Raw genomic sequence first — 18,732 nt, 5'->3', positions numbered from 1 at the left:
GCTATATATATAAATAGCATGCTAGACAAGATGTGTATTACTGCGAAGGTGTTTGTCACGGTGTGATGTTCTGAATGTCCTGGAATGGTTTCTCTTTGGTGTGGTTTGATGGTTTTTGCCTTCTGTACCTGATCTTTTGTGAAATAAAGTTGTTAAAACTCCTTCCTTCAGGTTGGGAGAAGAGACGGCTTTAAAAGTTCCGCCCGTGTAGACGCTCTAGGCGTGTGAAACCGGGTAGCAGTCCCGTGAACTCCCTTTAATCAGTCTGGTTCTGAGGCTGAGTGGGGGTCGCCGTCCGTTAGTTGGCGCTTATATATAGCATGTTAGACATGATGTGTATTACTGCGAAGGTGTTTGTCACGGTGTGATGTTCTGAATGTCCTGGAATGGTTTTTCTCTGGTGTGGTTTGATGGTTTTTGCTTTCTGTACCTGATCTTTTGTGAAATAAAGTTGTTAAAAGTCGAAGTCAAAGTCTGTCTGTCTGTCTGTCTTTCTTTCTTTCTTTCTAGATGGCCGCCGACAGCTGAAGCCCTTCTAAGCTCCTCCAGCTCAGGTGCTTTCAGCTCATTGCCTCGCACTCCCTGCCCCCCTTTTCCTGTCCCCCCCCAAAAAAACCCCTTGCCTCTCCCCACCCTGTCCCTGGGGACCCCCTCCCTGCCCCTTCCCCCCACTTTCTGAGCCTTTTTCCCCTGGGCTCTGGCAGCCTCGTTTGCCTCTGCCCCTCCCCCACCCCCGCCTGAGTTGTCCCTTTGATTTCTGCTGCCTCCCTCCCCCAGGGCCCCTTCCCTTGGTCCCTGCCATCTGCCCCTGCCTTGGGGCTTGCCCTGAGCCCCTGCGGGGTTGCTCTGCCCCCCCTCAGGCCGATTTTGGGGCGTTTTCAGCCCCCTCCCAGTCCCAGTCCCCGGGTCAGCCTGAGGCTTCTTTTTTTTTTGCTGCGCTTCGCAGTTTAACCCTGTCCTGGCGAGGAATGGCGGCTCCTACGCCTGGCAGCTGGCATGAGGATGTCTCTCAGGACCTCCCACTGTCTCATGGCCTGAGGGTTCATGCCCCTCTCCATGTGGGGCTCGAGGCTTGCGTGGAGGCTCTGGCCGCCCTCCTGGGATGGCGTACCATCCGCTACGCGGGGCGCGTGAACACGGTCCCGATGATCTATTTGAGCAAGCCCGCCTTGGTTGACAGGGTGTGTGTGGAGGGCCTGGACATTGCGGGCATCCACTACCCTGTCACGCCCCTAGAGACTCAGGCAGTGAGGGTGGTGATTTCCAACGTCCCACCGCACGTTTCCGATCGGGAGCTGGCCAGGGGACTCGAGGCCTATGGGGTTCCTGTGAGTCCTTTTCGCCGCCTGCCGATGGGAAACAAGAACCCTCAGGGCAAGCACGTCCTGTCCTTTCGGAGGCAGGTCTTCATGCTCCTCAAGGAGGGCCCCCAGTCGCTGCCTCGCTCCCTGAGCCTCACGCTCGAGGGGCGGCGGTTTATTATCTATCTGTCTGTGGGAGAGACCACGTGCTTCAAGTGCGGGGGCTCCTCCCACCTGGCCGCGCAGTGCCCTCGGGGCAAGGCGGCCGGACCATCGCCGCCTGCGGCAGCGCTGAGAAACGGCGCGTCGACCTCTGGGGCACGCGGCAGGCCCAGGGAGGCTGGGAGCTCTTCCTCCCGACCTCCTTCCCCCCCATTCCATCTCAGGGGACCGGGGTCTCCAGCGGGAAGCCATCGTCCAGCCGAGGGGCTGGTGCTACTACCATGGCCCCACCGCCCCCTCCCCCATCTGTGGTGCCCCCTGCCCTCGGTGCGGCAGCCCCACCGGGTGGAGAGGCGGACGCCTCCCCTTGCCCCCTGCCTGCCCTGGCCGAAGTGGCTGGGGTGTCCGGGGACTGCGGTGCTGGAGCCTCATCGGATGATGGGGCTCGGGCATCCTCCCAACCACCCGACAAAGAGAGGGAGATGAGGGGGGCCTCTCAGGACACCCCATCCCTGACAGACCCCTCCTCGGCCAGTGCCGAGGGCCCCCCCACTACAGAGCCGGACCCCGCTCCGGCTGCCACACCACCCGCCCCGTCGGATGTAGCCACCGACGAGGCAGACTTAGCGGGTGGGGGGGAGGGGCCTTCAGGGGTCCCCCTCCCCTCGCCTGTCCCCCAGCCTCCGGAGTTGGGCGGCAGCAGGGATAGTGGCGAATGTCTCTCTTCCGGTGGCCTGGCCCCGGGGGTGGCGGGAGAGCCCGCTGCCCCTTTGGTCACGCCCCAGCCTACCGGAGCAGATGGGGAAGTTAGCGAGATGGAGATCCAGCTCTCGGAGTCTCGCAAGAGACGTCGTGAGCGGGATGGCCCCTCCCCCCCCAAGAAGACAGGGAATGTCCTCGTGGAGCCGGTCCTTGACTCGGACAACGAGAGGCGGCTGATGTGCCTGGACATCGAGGGGGTCGACGCTGCAGTTGCGGGCGAGCTCCCGCCGGGGGTGCGGCCTCGCCGCTCTTCCGTAGGCAACATCCACCCCAAGCTGGCGGAGCCCCCCTGGGTCCCTCCTGACTATGGGGGACTCCTGTCCTTGCTGAAGCTAACCAAGGGGCAGAAAAATGTAGCGGGGCACATCACCCAGTGGTGTGCGGACCCCAAAGTGTTTGTCAAGGCTGCCAGGGCGGCAGTCAAGCTCATGCAGCAGGATCGGGGCACACGCCAGATGGCCTACCGTCTGGACAAGCTTGCCCAGAGGGTGAGAGTGGAGTGGGGCCTGGGCGGGTCCCTCGACTAGAGTAGGGCACGGTAGGCCTTCCCTGACCTGTCTGTATTGCCTTGCTCTGCTCTTGGGTGCTCGCTCTTCCACCCGCACTCTGCTTTGCTCCTCCTCTCCCACACCCACACCCATGGCAGCCACAACCATTGGCACCTTCAACGTCAACGGCTGTCGAGACGCGGTGAAGCGCGAGGCTGTCCTGGAGCTCCTGCGACAGAAGAGGCTGGCCATCGCCTTCCTACAAGAGACCCACTCTGACAGGTTCAACCAGGCGGCCTGGCGGGCTGCCTGGCGAGGACAGGTGTTCCTGAGCCACGGCACCAACCTCCGCGCGGGGGTCGCGACACTCTTATCGCCGCAGCTGCAGCTTGACGCGGCGGTGCCGCGGGAGGCCGTCCCCGGCCGCCTGCTGACCGTCTGCGTCACCCTCGCACAACACCGTCTGCTGCTCATCAACATCTATGCGCCCTCCGATGGCCAGGAGAGGGTCGCTTTCTTTGAGACCTTGGCTGCCCTCCTGCGTGATGCTAGCGAGGATGATGACCTGCTCCTCCTCGGGGGCGATTTCAACTGCACCACTGCCCCGCGCCTCGACCGCACAGGGCCTGAGCCCCACCTGCCCTCCGCTCGCAAGCTGCAAGCTGCCCTGGAGGGGGCAGACCTCGTGGACGTCTGGCGAGCCCTGCATCCCGATGCGCGCCAGTACACCTGGGCCAAGATGAGTGCCGGCGGTCTCACCATGGCTCGCCTCGACCGCCTTTATATCACCAGGCACCACCTGCCACTCCTGCGCAGCAGCCGCATCGCTCCCTCGGGTCTATCAGATCATGGCCTGGCCTTCAGCGAACTAAGCCTGCCGGGGAGAGCCTGTGCACGGGCACCGTATTGGTGTTTGAATGTTAGTCTGCTTCAGGACTCTTATTTCCGGGACTGCTTTGCCCACTTTTGACGGAGGTGGGAGGCTGCGAGACCGAGCCACTCCTCCTGGAAGCTGTGGTGAGACGTGGGCAAGGTACAGACCCGAGCCTTCTGCCAGCAGTACACCCAGCTGGCCGCAAACGAGACGCGCCGCTGTATCCGGGAGTTGGAGGAGGACGTGGCGGAGCTCGAGGCTGCTCTGATGGCCGCTGGCAGCGACGCGGCACTGAGCGAGAGCCTCCGGCTCCGCAGGAAATGCCTGCGCGACTTGGCGGAGAGCGCGGCCCGTGGCGCGAGGATCCGCGCCTGCTGCCAGGAGCTGGTGGAAACCGACGCCCCGACCCGCTTCTTTTTCGACCTGGAGCGGCGGCGGGCAGCGAGCAAAGTCTTGGACCATCTCAAGACTCCTGAGGGCCGGGCCATTACAGAGCCGGGCGAAGTACGCGAATGTGCCATCGCCTTCTATCGCGACCTGTTCGCGGCCAAGCCGTCGTGCCCCGAGGCCACGCGGGAACTCCACAAGGGCCTACCGCATCTCGATGCCCTGGAGGCCGGCGAGCTGGAGCGGGACTTGTCCCTGGAAGAGCTGGCGGCCGCCACGGCCGGCCTCGCCTCCGGCAAAGCCCCGGGCCTTGACGGGCTGCCTGCCGAGTTCTACAAGACCTTCTGGCCTCTCCTTGGCCCCAGCCTCCTGCGTGTTTTCCGGGAGAGCCTCGCCGACAAGGTCTTGCCGATCAGTTGCCGCCGAGCGGTGCTGACCCTGCTGCCCAAGAAGGGAGACCTGGGCTACATGAAGAACTGGCGGCCGGTCTCCCTGCTGTGCGCAGAGTATAAGATTCTGGCCAAAGCGCTGGCCACCCGCCTCCGCGCGGTCATGGCCTCTCTCACCGGGCCCGAGCAGAGCTACTGTGTGCCGGGCAGGACCATACAAGACAACCTGTTCCTGCTGCGGGACCTGCTCACGGCTAGCGAGCTCTTTGGCCTCGACGTCAGCCTCCTCTCTCTCGACCAGGAGAAGGCCTTTGACCGCGTGGGCCACGCTTACCTCTTCCGCATGCTGGAGGCCTTTGGCTTTGGGCCCCTCTTCACCGGGGCCCTCCGGGTCTTGTACCGAGACATTTCCAGCCTGCTCAAGGTGAACGGGGTGCTTTGCGCTCCGTTCCCCGCGTGCAGGGGCATTCGCCAGGGCTGTCCGCTGTCGGGCATGCTCTACGCCCTGGCCATCGAGCCGCTGTTACACGCGCTGCGCCGCCACCTGAGTGGGGTGGCCCTGCCATCGGCCACGGGCCCGTCCGCTGGCCCTCGTCTCCGGCTGTCGGCCTATGCGGACGACGTCACCATCTTCCTCGCCACCCAGGAAGACGTGTGGGCTCTGGCAGATTGCCAGCGGGCCTACGAGCGCGCCTCCTCCGCCCGCATCAACTGGGGCAAGAGTGACACTCTGCTGCTTGGCGCATGGACTGGCAGGCCTCCCCCGGACTTGCCGGGGGGCCTCGCCTGGCGCCGCGAAGGCCTCAAGGTCTTGGGCGTGTTCCTGGGGCCGACGACCTTCATGGCGCGCAACTGGGACGGCCTCGAGGAGGGAGTGGAGGCCTGCCTGCAGCGGTGGCGCTGGCGCCTGCCCAGCCTTTCCTACCGGGGGCGCGTCCTCGTCATCAATAACCTGGCGGCGGTGACCCTGTGGCACCGCTGCGCGGTGCTGGACCCTCCGCCGGAGCTACTGGAGAGACTGCAGCGGCTCCTGGTCTATTTCCTGTGGGACAGACGCCACTGGCTCCCTCGAGCTGCCCTCTACCTGCCCACCGGCGAGGGGGGCCAGGGCCTGATCGATCTGGCCAGCAGGGTGGCTGCCTATCGGCTGCAGGCCCTCCAGCGGCTCCTGTACACCGAAGGCCACCTCCCGTGGCGACAGCTGGCGTGCCGTTTCCTGCGGCGAGTGGGGGGCCTCGGCTTTGACCGGGAGCTGTTTCAACTGGACCTCACCTTTCTGAACGGGGCGGTCCTTCCCCCGTTCTACCGCAGCATGGTGCGGGCCTGGCGGGCGGCCTTCCATCTCTGTCCCCAGGCCAGGCACCTGCGGTTCCCGCAACTCCTTCGAGAGCCCTTGGTCCACAACCCGGCCCTGCACCGGGTCGTGCCGAGCCTGGCCTCCGCCAGCCTCACGGCAGCTCTCGTCGAGGCGCGCTCCACCCGCCTGGAGCACCTCCTGGACCCCGCTCGGTCGGACTGGCTGTCACCCGAGGCCCTGGCTGCCCGGCTGGCGATGCGCTCCGTCCGCACCGCGGGGCGGCTTCTGCGGGCCATTAGGGCCGCCCTCCCGACCGAGGCAGCGACCGCCCTGGAAGTCCATCTCCAGACTCGCCGGCCCCTCCCCGCTGCGGACGCCGCAGAACACGCCTTCCCACCACTACCCGTCATCCCAGCGGTACCCGGCGAGCTGGCCGAGCGGCCCAACACGCTGCTCAGGCTCCCGGTGCCCCCCAGCAGCAATACGGGCTGCCCTTTTGGCACCCTGCCCCGCAAGGGCCTCTACATGTGGGTGGTGCGCACCCGGCACGCCCAGGTGCTGGTCGGCCGCCCTGACGCTGCGTGGCGGCGGCGCCTGGCGCGGCCCGGGACCCCAGCGTGGCACACGCTGTATAAGGTGCCCATCGCCAAGAAGACCGGCGACCTGCAGTGGCGGCTCGTGCACGGCATCCTGGCCACCGGCACCTTTGTGTATCACCTGGACCCAGCGGCCTCGGCGGCCTGCTCCTTCTGCCCGGGGGTGCTGGACGAGGACATTTTCCACGCATTCCTCGACTGCCCCCGGCTGCAGCCTCTCTTTGCCGCCCTGGGCGCACTGCTTCGGGTGCTGGGCTGGGACTTCTCCGAAGACGCCTACGTCCACTCCTTTCTGTACCGGGCGGCCAAGCGGGCCACGGTCAGCCTGGCCAACTTCCTGCTGGGCCAGGCCAAGATGGCCACCCTGAAGAGCCGGCGAAACCAGCTCACCGGCACCGGGATGGTCGACGCCCTGCAGCTCTTCCGCCTGCTGGTGCGGGCCCGCCTCTCACTCGAGTTTGAGCACGCTGTCCTCCGGCGGACGGTGCCCGCCTTTGAGGAGCGCTGGGCCCTCGAGGGGGCGCTGTGCCGGGTCGAGGCGGGACACCTGATCCTCGTACTGTGATGCCACCGGCTGCTCAAGCCGCAGAGACGCGTCAAGCGGGCCGAGGCCCTGGACTTTTGCTCATGCGGGTCGACCCTGGAGGCCTCCATGGGTGTCCCTGCTGGCAGAACTGTAAATACTGTAAAGTCCTAATGTTCGTTGTGTTGTTTTTTTTTGTCTAGAGTGTACGGGCAGGCCTTGCAGTACATGAGCCCAGGCCTTGTCCATGAGGCCCAGAGCTTCGGGCGGACTTGTACATGCTCTTTACTGGCTCCGAGTTATCACCCTCCCGGGAATAAAGGTCTCTTAAAAGTCAAAGTCTTTCTTTCTTTTTAAGTAATGTCTGTCCCAAATCAGAAGGACATTCAAGAAATTCAAAACAAGTGTTAAGAGAAAGGGAGGTGTGGCTGTTTCTCTTTGTGAACTGGAATATGGGGCTATATCACAATGGGAATAGAGACATTCTCATATTTTCCCCAATTGTGAGCTGTCATAGAAGGGTAGGCATTAGTAGATTAGGCCTTTGATTTTAACTGGAAGAACTATTAAGATGTGGTAACTAAGTTCAGAATATTAAAGCTATCCAAAGTTAAGGTCAGACTTCAGAACAGATAGTATATGCTGCTCTTCTTCTCAACAAAAATGGGTTAAAAATTCATGCCTTTGAAGGAGAAACAGAACTATCCTGATGACTCTAATATTAATCAATTTAAGACCAAGAACTTTAAAGCTCTCTTGGGTGTTTTGATTAAGGACATCTTGCCTCACAGGAAAAGTGAAGCTTTGGAAATTGGTAATCTTTGGGCATTACACCTAATAGAAAGGCTTAAAAGGGATTACCCATAAGGGACCTTCGTGAATCTGAAGAAACTATATTGGACCATAAATCTGAACTTCCTCTGAGGGGTAATAAAGCTTTACCATTTTCAGATAAGAAGAAGAAATTGCCAGTACGCATTTGGTATGTAATTGGTCTAGTCTGTAATATCTACCAGGACATTGATTATTTCTTTACTCTCAGCCTTGGATAGACAGAATCATTTTATTTAATATTATAAGTTGGGTTTGTAAAAAATTACAAGAAAAGGAGGAGAAACTATAGAGATACCCACACTTGGCACATAACATTTAAAATGACAGATTAAAGTTAACTGCTTTAAGGAATCAGTTCTTTTGCTGGGGGTGATGTTTTTGGTAATTAACTCAGAATGTCTTATATAAAAATAATTTTCTGAGCTAATTAACATATATACCTGTTAATTTATATAAAATATTATTATTTTGTAAACACATATATTTATGTTTAAATCCATGTTTTTCTAGGATTGTTTCTGAAGAAATTAAGCATGGGTATTGGAAGATTTAAATTTTCTATTCAAACTTGTAAGTTTGAAAAGTCTGGAACAATTGAGACACTGATTGATAATGACTATGTGAAAAAATACTGATATATGGAGTCCAAAGATTTTAAATTATTACTTTTTTAAAGTTTAAATTAATATAAACTGCCTTGTGTACTGTAGCATGTCAAAGATTTGTTCCTTTAATGTTGACTGGGTTTATTTTTTATAGATTTAAGGCCCAATATTAAAGATTTTGTTCAGACAGAAATCTAGAGAACTACAGTACTGAACCCATAATTTCACATGGTAGTCATATAGCCTATACGGCATCAGAGACATCAGGAGTTTTGGATCCTACTGCTGATTCTACTATACACAGACATTGTCTAAGGGTAAATCAAGGCACTGTGACTTTTAATCCCTATTGTAAAACAGGCAAAATACCTAATTAGGCTTAATTCTATCCTCTGATACAAAGCTCTGTAGAAGGGAAAACTACTCTTTTCTCCCCCCCCCCGCCCACCCATACTTCAACCCTCCCCCCCCAATTTATAAAAGTAAATTTGGGAGAGCAAGGAAGAATCGAGGCTGGATCGTTAATGGCCTCTTTATGCATATCACATTGAGGGGGAGAAGGCACCTTCATCTCTCAGGGTGAAGTTACACATTACACTTAGACTATACTAAATCTATGGAAAGTTACATGGTGTTAAAGGTAGAATGTGATGTGAACAGTTGAGCCTTAAGGGTTAAAACTGCTTCTTGCCTATACAGATCTGATTGGCCACTAGAGGGCTGGCAAGCGGGGGTGCAGCTAGAGCCCAGGTGTCCTGGCTCCTATCTCTGCTATGGGTGGAAGCAGCTGTGGACCAGACTGAAGTTACCCTAACACAGGGCACATCTACATGTGCCCCTATGGCACCATTGTTACTGTGCCTTCATTTAGTACTTTGTTTTGGAAGTACTAAGTTATGGCACGGTAACAGCCTGTACTGCACCGTCCACGTGGCGCATGGTTATTTTTAGCTGCTACATCACCATAGCAACAGGCTATACCAAGGGAACACGTCGCTACGGCAATATAGCATCGTGTGTAGATGTGCCCACAAGCTAGACAGCAAAGCCCAAAGTTAACCTTTGCTTGAAGTGGCATAACTTTGAAACACTCAGAGGGCACTTAGTACAAGTTAATGAGCTTTAACAGCTGGACATTTATGGAACTTGTTACACATTAATTTTAGGTGGCTCAGAAAGCACTTAACTCCTAGATTATCCGCACATTAAGATGTGTGCATTAGTTTTAAGCATCATTTAGATGTCTTAAAAGTTATGCCACTACAGGGCAGACTTATTTCTGATGTGTTACCCGGCTTGAATTCCACGAATGTGTGGCCACTTCCCACAGATAAACCCTTCAAGTTTTAGTCCTCCAGCATCCCAGGATGCGGTGTCACCTCCCTCCACCCTCCTGTTCTGTGTGGACAAACTTTCAATCCCCTGAACTTGACTGACCAGAGAGTGGCACTGGCACCAAGCCAACTCCCCCTCCCATCCCTGGGAGTGTGACCTGGCTGGGCAGCTCACAGGGGCACAGATCAGTCCTGGAGGGAAGACTAGTAGGGATGGAGGGGGAAGCAAGGTATGGTGCCAGAATGGGATCCCTGTGAACTGGGGCTTTCCTCCTAGGCCAGAGGCAGCATCCCTGTGAGTTGGGGCTACCCAATCCTCATCCCCATCCCCATCCCAATTTATTTAAACATGACACTTTCTTTAATTCACTTACTCTTTATTTCTTTTTATTTTTTTGCCCCTTTTTATTTTATTATTTAGTGTCTTCAGCAGCTGACTTCCTTCATTTCACCACCCAGCTCCCATTCCCACCTATTGCCCCTCCATCTCCCATGTCACTACACATCACTAACCACTCCCCCTTCCAGCCTCATGCTTCCAGCCCCACCAACTCATCTCTCCAACCCACCCCCACCTAGAGCATGGATTGAAGCCTGTCTTGGCTCACCAGCCTTCCACTGGCAACTCACAGCTGTAGCTCCTAGTCAGGGTCCTTCTCACCAGCCCTCTCGTGGCACATCACAGCTCTGCAGGTCAAGGACAGTCAGAGAAGGTTTTTAGCTTGAACATGTGACTGCTCTAACTGCTCTAAACCTGAGCTAACACTAACACTGATCAGCATTTGAGAAGCTTAAAGTGTAATGTGTAACAAAGCCCCATGTCTGAAGTGCCTTTATTATTAAGTGTATCATATAACTTCAGCCTTACACTTGCTTTTCCTTCCCTTCCATGCAGCAGCCTGGCATAATTCAAGTCTTTGTTCTCTTAATACTCTAGCTGTTCTGGTAAATGAAATGGCAGGATGAGGAGCTGGAATGGGCTACACCCAGCTACTAAGAAGAAACCTAATACGAATTTGTGTGGTTGGGCGTTTGGGGAATGATTGTCCCTGTTGGATTTCCTCTGAAATAGTACAAATATGGCCCACTGCCTAAACTAACACAGTGAGGGGATACGAGTGAGGTTTGGTGAAATGAAAACATATATAGGACTTCTTTTGTGGCTTGGAATGAAAGGCATTTCCATATCTACAAAACCCAAAGATTCATAACAAATACAAACCAGTATCTTCCACAAGCTTTTCACAATGCAAAAAAAAGGTAGGTTAGTTGTGAACCTACCCAGTGTTGATCATAATCAGATGACCGTGTCCTTCCATCGTCATCCTCATAGAATGGTAAACCTTCTCGCCTGGCTTGATGGTACTCCTTCCGTAGTTTCTGGATACGGTCTGCATTCCCGCTGACTGGACAGCCACTGCAAAATTTTGAAAAATAATGAAATTTAAACACCCCACATGTTACGTGTTGATATCATTATGATCAACACACTGTTTGGACTCTTTCAGCTAGATGTCTGCCCCCTAATCCACCCCACTTTTATGTATTTACTATTTGCATTACTGTAGCACTTTGCAGTCCAAATCATAGGTCAAGACCTCATAATGCTAGGTGCTGTGCAAATACAGTAGAAAAAAGTCTATCCCTGGCCAAGGAGCTTACAATAGAAGGATAAAACAAGAGACTACAGATGGATACAGACAGATGGAGGAGCACAAGGAAACTTTTAACATTCCTATAAGCAACTATAAATGGCTGGCACATTTAAATAATAACAATAATAATAATGATGATAATCTGCCAGAAAAATGTTTCCTTTTGCCACACTAAACATGAAATTTCCTTCAAACTACATTTGTCTGAGGTATGGGTCAGAAAGAAGCATGAAGACAGTTTTATCCCATATACAAGACACGAATCTTCCTTTGAATAATATAAAGAACTAAGGTTTCAGCCCAGGAAATAATGGAAGAAAATCACGTCATTATTATATATGAGAAAAGTAACATCTGGTAGTTCAGCTCTAACCCTGCAAATATGTAGTTTATGTGCTGTAAACTGTCTCAGTGAAATCAATTGGGCTACTTATGATGTGTAAAGTTAAGTTTGTGCATAAGGTTTTGAGTCTCAGTCTTAGCTAGCATTCTCAAATTTCTCCAAAACCAGTACAGTTGGACTCACAAAACTAAGGAATTTCTTTGCGCACACAGGAAATACTGACTACATGAGAAAATAAAAGTTTTACTGGCTTTTTTGGGGGGACATCTTAGGGACAACACAAATTTCCTGTCAACAAAATCCTGACATTGTTATATATCATTATATATCTTCTTATGTTTAACCCTTTATAGGTCTGCACCTGAACTCTTCTCCTTTGTGTGTATGCATAATAATACAGACTTCAATTGCACAAGTATATGTTATATTATTTGTGGAATATTAAGATAAAACCTCCTATAAAGAGCATCTTGCAACCAGAGTCCACAAAAATCATTTGTATGACTTGTGCATGGTGAAACAATTTTTCAGGGTACATACATTATATTACACCATTTCATAGTAAATGTACACCATTTTATAGTAAATATTTGCAAGCATCTACTGGCTATTAGCTCTGTAGCTAAGTTAGTAACTGTGGAGGTTAATTTCAGAGCTTTCATTAAGGCAGATTTCACTGAGCATATACCCACAGCTGAATGGGCAACAAATAGCATGAAAATCTTTATTCTCAAGGTGGATAGCTCTCCCTGTGAACCCATAATCGATATTTTAGTTTCCTTTGCTCCCAGTCATCCAGTTTCCATCTCTATCCTCTCGCAAGTGCCCTACCTTACTTGTGCTTCTGCACTACTTGCTGAACTTAGGAGCCTTGTTCTATGCATATTTTCAAAAGCATAAAGTAGTGAGATCTCTTTCTGTAGTCTGTGGGCTTTCCTCCTTATACCAAAAATTTACTTCCACTGTTTCCCCAAACTCCTTCTGCAAACAGCAGTCTCAGTTTGGCACTTGTGATCCCCTCCACCCAATGGAAAAAAATGCTCATCCCTAGCTTACAGGCTACATGAATCTAAAACTAGCTGTATAAAACTGTAGCAATTAAACTGTTTGGCAATGCATCCTGATTTAGTAGAACTGATCCCAATCAAGCTACAAGAGAACTCCATGCAAACCTAAACTGCAAATGCAAACTGCAGTCACATGAACAAAATATGAGGGGTCCGCACTAAAGGTAATTAAATGCCACATTCAAAACCCAGGTGTTTTGGCTAGAGCGCTACTGAAATATATGTTGGAAGATTCTTGCCTCCCCCTTGCCCACTCTTATTTCAAACTTCATAAAAAAGTATCACTTTGAGGCACAGAGCTAGTCTGGAAATTCTACCATGAAACGGGCTACTGCTGAGTACTTGTGGATCCTGGACTAGTAAATGTGGCTATGGTGTGTTTAAGTGTGGCTGTGGGACGACACCACTGGCATGGTTTACAACTTCATGTCTGCTTTGACACGGGCAAGTGGGAGTGTCCTACCCCAGACATGCCAGGCACCTGCAATTAGTACTGCCAACTTTACACATTCAAAATCCATTAGCCTGCCCCCTGCAAAAAAAACCAACCAAACAAACCCTAAGATAGGTTTAAAATCATAAGTTTTTTGGTGTTTTGTTTTTTTTCAAAGAAAGTGCTGGGTTCTTTTTAATTTGTCCTCTGATTTTTTGGGGCCTGTAGAAGACATGTTTTGAAGCTCCTCTTCATAGCCCAAAGGGCAAAACTTTTTATTTTTTTAAACTGAAAGCTAAGATTTCCATGCAGGACAGGATTCCACATAATTGTGCTTTAAGGAAAAGGACAACTCTTGTGGCAGTGAACTCCCAATACTAAGGACCATCTAGATCACCATCGGCATGATGCTGGGGGCCACGCAAAAATCTAAGTGAGCCATGTTAAAGACTGCATTGGCTGCTTTTCTTCAGCTAAATACACTCATCTCAAATTCAACTGCAGATTTCAGCCATAAGCTTCAACAAAAAATAAAAACTAAACATGATTTTGAAAGAAAAATTATTTATTTGATAAACGCAGATAATCAGTAATCTGTTTTATCCATAACCTATGAATGATAAGCATCATTTTTCTCCATCACTGCCCACATCAATATCTGTAAACAGATATTTGCTTTTAAGGCCTAAGTCCCCCTCTTCAAATTGGGAGAGAAGTAAAAGCTGTGCTAGCATAACATAAAACAGTTCCACTCAATCCTGAGTAATGTGAGATGAATATAATGCCTGATCCAATGCTCATGCAACAGTTCTGAATTTCAGCTTGGCTCCTGACAATTACGTGAATATATGAACCACATTCAAACTCACCAGATGAATTCAATCAGCGCTGTGCAAATATCTCATACATAATCTATTAGTTTACCCCAAAGAAACTGAAGCATTGAATTCAAACAGAATGAAGTCATCAGTAATAAAAAAAAGAAACTGATAAGGCCATATTAAAAAACCCACAATTTTCCCATATTTGCGGGGAAGATTATACATTGACTGTAAACTATTCTCCCATCTGCCTACAAAAACATAATTAAAAATATATGTTTGATCAGATACCAGTTCTCAAGTAGGGAAACAGTAGAAGAATTCTTAGGATTATGATTATTTTTACTGAAAAGGAAACGATTTATAGAAGACACCTAAAAACAATATACCAATCAAAGTCAATTCATATTAGGATAGGTACTGGAACTCCTTACTGAGACTTAAGTAAAGGAGACAGCATTTTTGTGAGATCTATACCTACCATTGTGGTGCTCTTTCCTGTAAGTGAGAAAAATGGTCCTGAACCTGACCATGCTCACAATTTAGTGAAAAATTCAAATCTTTGACTTTGCTTCCTACACAAGAGATTCTTCTCCACAGGTACACTACACCCCCACTCCCTCCCCCCCCCCCCCCCCCAACCACACACAAGTTAAGAAAACTATGGACTAGTCTGTTATCAGGAAAAAATTCCAAGTGAACCAATTACCCTATATGAAACTAGATGCATTTCTAAAATTGTCATAAATTTAATGAGACAGATTCAGATGTGACTGATACTGACATAAAACGTGAAATTTATTTTGAAGAGTTTCTGAAGAACCCTTGCTCCTCCTCCCCTTCCCCCCACCCACCAAAAACCAAAACCAAAAAAAAAAAACCCCTTTGGCGAGTGAGAAAAATAATATGAAATGTTAGTGATGACTGTGATTGTTACTGGTTTCTGTTTTTGAATATTTGAGAGATGTTCAAATTCTATATCAATGGGGCACATGCACCTAGACAGTCAGCCACTGTTCAAGCTAGAAATCAGGGTCTAAGTTTCTACTCCATATTCTACCAATGCTTTACTATACGAGCCCTATGCAATATATCACAAAGTCACTTAGGACCAGATTTTTAAAAGGATTGAGGCAACCAACTCCCATTAATTGATTTCAGTGGGAGTTGGATGACTCTGTTCCCTTACAAATGTGGGCTTAGCATCTCTTTTGGCGTCTAAATCAGTGAAGTCTATTTGTTTCAGTGAGCTTTGAATCAGATCCTTAACCTCTGTATACTTCAGATACTCTGTCTGTACTATAAGGTTAGCAATGCCTACCTATGAAGTTAGAGTGCTTTGACATCTACAAGTGGAAAATGCTAGAGATGCTTATAACCTAACCCCAAGTAGCTTAAACTTTGTTTTTCCAGTGTCCATCTAGTTTTGGGTGCTCTTAGTTCTTAGTTATGCCCTTCAGAGACAATGTTGTCGTAGAAACACAAAGAACATGAGCTTCTATAGGAATTTCTTATCCAAAACACACTTTACCCTAAAGAAAACAAAAGAAAAAATAAATGCACATAAGAGTGTCACTGGTTAAGGGAAAACAGCGAAACTGTGAATGCAATTTTCCTGGTTGGACCACACTGAACCTGTGAGTGTTGGAGTTTTGACCTGATTCAGGCATCCCTCACTGTTTCCCAGGTACGGTTTATCTATCCCACATGCAGTAGTGGTGCTCAGCCCTTTTTCCTGGGGGACCAAATGGGCAGTGCCCAGTTGGTCCACAGGCCAGATCCAGCTGGTGGTCCCAATCCAGTGCCTGGGGTAGGTGCAGTGGGCACCATCCAGCCATGCAGAGGAAGGTGAGGGGCAACCCGGCGATGCAGGGGAGGAGGGCTTGACCCAGCCCCACAGGAGGAGGAAGGGGGCATGGCTCCACCCTGGAGCGGAAAGGGGGTGTGGTCTGGCCCTAACCCGGCCCTGCAGCAGGGAAGGGGGCATGGCCCAGTCCCATGGGGGGAAGGGGCATTGCCTGGCCCCAATACAGTTGTGGGGGGAGAGGACATGGCCCAGCTCCATGGGGAAAGAGGTTGCAGCTCAGCCCAGCCCCAAGCATCCAAATGGGGCTTGGGGTTTGGGTATTTGGCAGGGGGGAAGATGGCTGTATTAATGGCCACCACTCCGCTACTGCCAAATTTCCGGTCTTGTGGGGAGCCCCACAAGCCAGATGCATTGGTTCCATGGACTGCATCTGGCCCACAGGCCAGAAGTTGAGCACCCCTGCTCCAGTACAAAATGGATTCTCCAATTCGTAACGAAGGTTAAAATCTGACATAGTCTTCACAGGATAAAACAGAAATCATAATTTCATACAGACATATCCCTGAACTCTCACAAAAACTATTTAAAATGGTATTACATTTCATCCCATCATTTCTGAAATGTTCTGAAGAGTTGTAGAACAACCAGCATGACAAGAACACTGTTATCTGCAACATGACATGCAAGTTACTTTTTTCACTTAATCAAGTCACCATCACCAGCATTTAATATATATTTCTATTGCTCAAATACTTCATAAAGATTTATTTACTACTGTACTTCTGAACAGCTTATCTTGATGTCAGTCATTCAGGTCAAAAATGCCACTTTATATTTATGATGTCTTACTGCACTTCTTTAAACAAAATTAAAAACAAATGTGGCATGCAAGGACTCAGATGAATCATTTAAAGATGTGTATAAATATATTTCTAAGAGGCAATAAACATTTAGTTTCCAGTGGTTTTCCTAAATGCATTAATATTGTAAAGCCTTTCTTTTCAGCTACTTACCTCAAACTCTTATTTCAAGCAACTGACTGGCAGTCTCTAAGCAAACAACTTGTGGTTCTAAGTTTTTTCAACAATTATGAAAAATTAATACTTTGCTACATCTTCCATTTACAAATGAATAACACACGCAACTAATTTCAGTCTGATTTAAAATAATGGGCTGAATCTTTCATTCAGTCTACTAAAACACAAAACTAATTACATCAAGTGATAAGAATGTACTGCCTCACGCATACAATATAGGATACAAAGAAACCCAGTACATAACACTACACTAGTAACAGTATCTAGAGTAACTTAAGTCACACATAAAGCCTTTCTAAGCATATGTCCAATATGATGCCAGCATTATTTCCCTTTATTGAAATGTTATATAGTGCATTAAGATGTTTTAGCAACTTCAGTAATAGGATGGTACAGGAAATGAATAACTGGAGTTCTTCAAGATCCATTTTTTACTTTTCACTTGTAGGTGTGTCTCAAGCCATTGAGATTCAACTGAAGACTTTCCCCCCCCCATGCAGTATTCATAGCATGTGTTCTTGCTCCCCCCACCTCCCCAAAAGGCATAAATGGTGGTAGGGGTGTAGGTGGTATGCACTTCCTTCTCAGCTGCAGAGTCCCAAATTGTATGACTTGGAAGAAGAGAGGAAGGGGGTGTGAATGCACATATACACAATACATCTCAAAGAACTCCAGTTACTATTAAGTAATTCCTTTGAGTGACTGTCCACAAACATGTACTTTCTCACTTGTGGGTGACTTCAAAGCGCGCGCGCACACACACACACACACACACACACACACACACACACACACACACACACACAGTAGTGGGTCTTGGAGTCTTCTTAGTGAAGACAAAGCACAGGAAAGCTCTGTCAAATAAAGCATCAGCACTCAAGGCTTCCACAATGGCATAGTACTAAGTAGTCCTAAGTAAACATGTATAGAGAGCTCCAGGCAGACACCTTGCAAATATCACTTGTAGCAACTTCGTGCAGGGAGACTATGAAAGTGGCCTCGGTTCTGATGGAGTAGGTCTTAATCACAGAGGGTGGTTCCACCTTGGTGCTTTCATGACAGTTTAAAGCAGCCTGCAAACCAATATCACCATGACTTCTGATCCCTCGACTACAGAGCAAAGAGCCACACAATTTCGGAAAAGTTAGGAATCCAAAGAGTAGGCCAGAGCTTTTTTAACATCATGTGAATGTAAAGAAGCCTCAGATCTGAAGGAATGAGGCTTTGGAAAGAATACAGACAAGGCAAATTAATCTGCTGGCTACGGTGGAATTCACAGATGACTTTAGGCAGAAATTCTGGGTTAGTGCCCAGGGTCAATTTTTCCTCGTAAAAGGTGCTACTGGGAACAGTGGCAGATCCAGGAATGGGACAAGTGAAGTGAGGCCACCCACTTTGGCTGTGCCTTGCAAGTGCAATGAGGTCTGAGCTCACTGTCTGGTCAGTGCAGGTAGTTTTTCATAGTTGGTAGGGTCGGAAGGGACCTGAGCAGATCATCAAGTCTGACTCCCTGCCGTGGCAGGAAAGAGTAGTGGGGTCACTACCATGGTCCATGACCATGGCCAGGTATTCATCCAGCCTCCTTTTAAAGACCCCCAGGGTAGGAGCCAGCAGCACTTCGCTTGAAAGTTGGTTCCAGCCCCTAACCGCCCTGACTGTGAAGTAGCGCCTCCTGATATCTAGCCTAAATCTACCCTCTGCCAGCTTATGACCATTATTTCTTGTCACTCCTGGGAGTGCTCAGGGGAACAGGGACTCCCCCAACGCCTGCTGGTCCCCTCTGACTAGTTTGTAAACGGCCACTGGATCCCCGCTCAGCCTTCTCTTGTGGAGGCTGAACAGGTTCAGGTCCCTCAGCCTCTCCTCGTAGGGCCTGCCCTGCTGCCCCGATCATGCAGGTGGCCCTCCTCTGGACCCTCTCCATGGTGTCCACATCCCTCCTGAAGTGCGGCGCCCAGAACTGGACACAGTACTCCAACTGTGGCCTGACCAATGTCGCATAGAGGGGGAAGATCAC

At 50.2% G+C, this 18,732-nt stretch overlaps 1 protein-coding gene across 8 annotated transcripts in view; it reads right to left on the bottom strand.

The window, feature by feature from the left end:
* The window catches only part of PARD3B (par-3 family cell polarity regulator beta), a 792,385-nt gene that overhangs the window by 77,110 nt on the left and 696,543 nt on the right, over nt 1–18,732 (bottom strand). For all 8 annotated transcript variants that reach the window (XM_059727094.1, XM_059727096.1, XM_059727095.1 and 5 more), the window contains one exon: nt 10,834–10,969. In XM_059727094.1, the coding sequence (XP_059583077.1) occupies nt 10,834–10,969 (136 nt within the window). The remainder of the gene's footprint in view (nt 1–10,833; nt 10,970–18,732) is intronic.

Source organism: Alligator mississippiensis, chromosome 4 (genome assembly GCF_030867095.1).
Source record: "Alligator mississippiensis isolate rAllMis1 chromosome 4, rAllMis1, whole genome shotgun sequence".
NCBI lineage: Eukaryota > Metazoa > Chordata > Crocodylia > Alligatoridae > Alligator > Alligator mississippiensis.
Note: the sequence above shows the minus strand (reverse complement) of the source record. Positions and strands in the feature narration are given on the sequence as shown.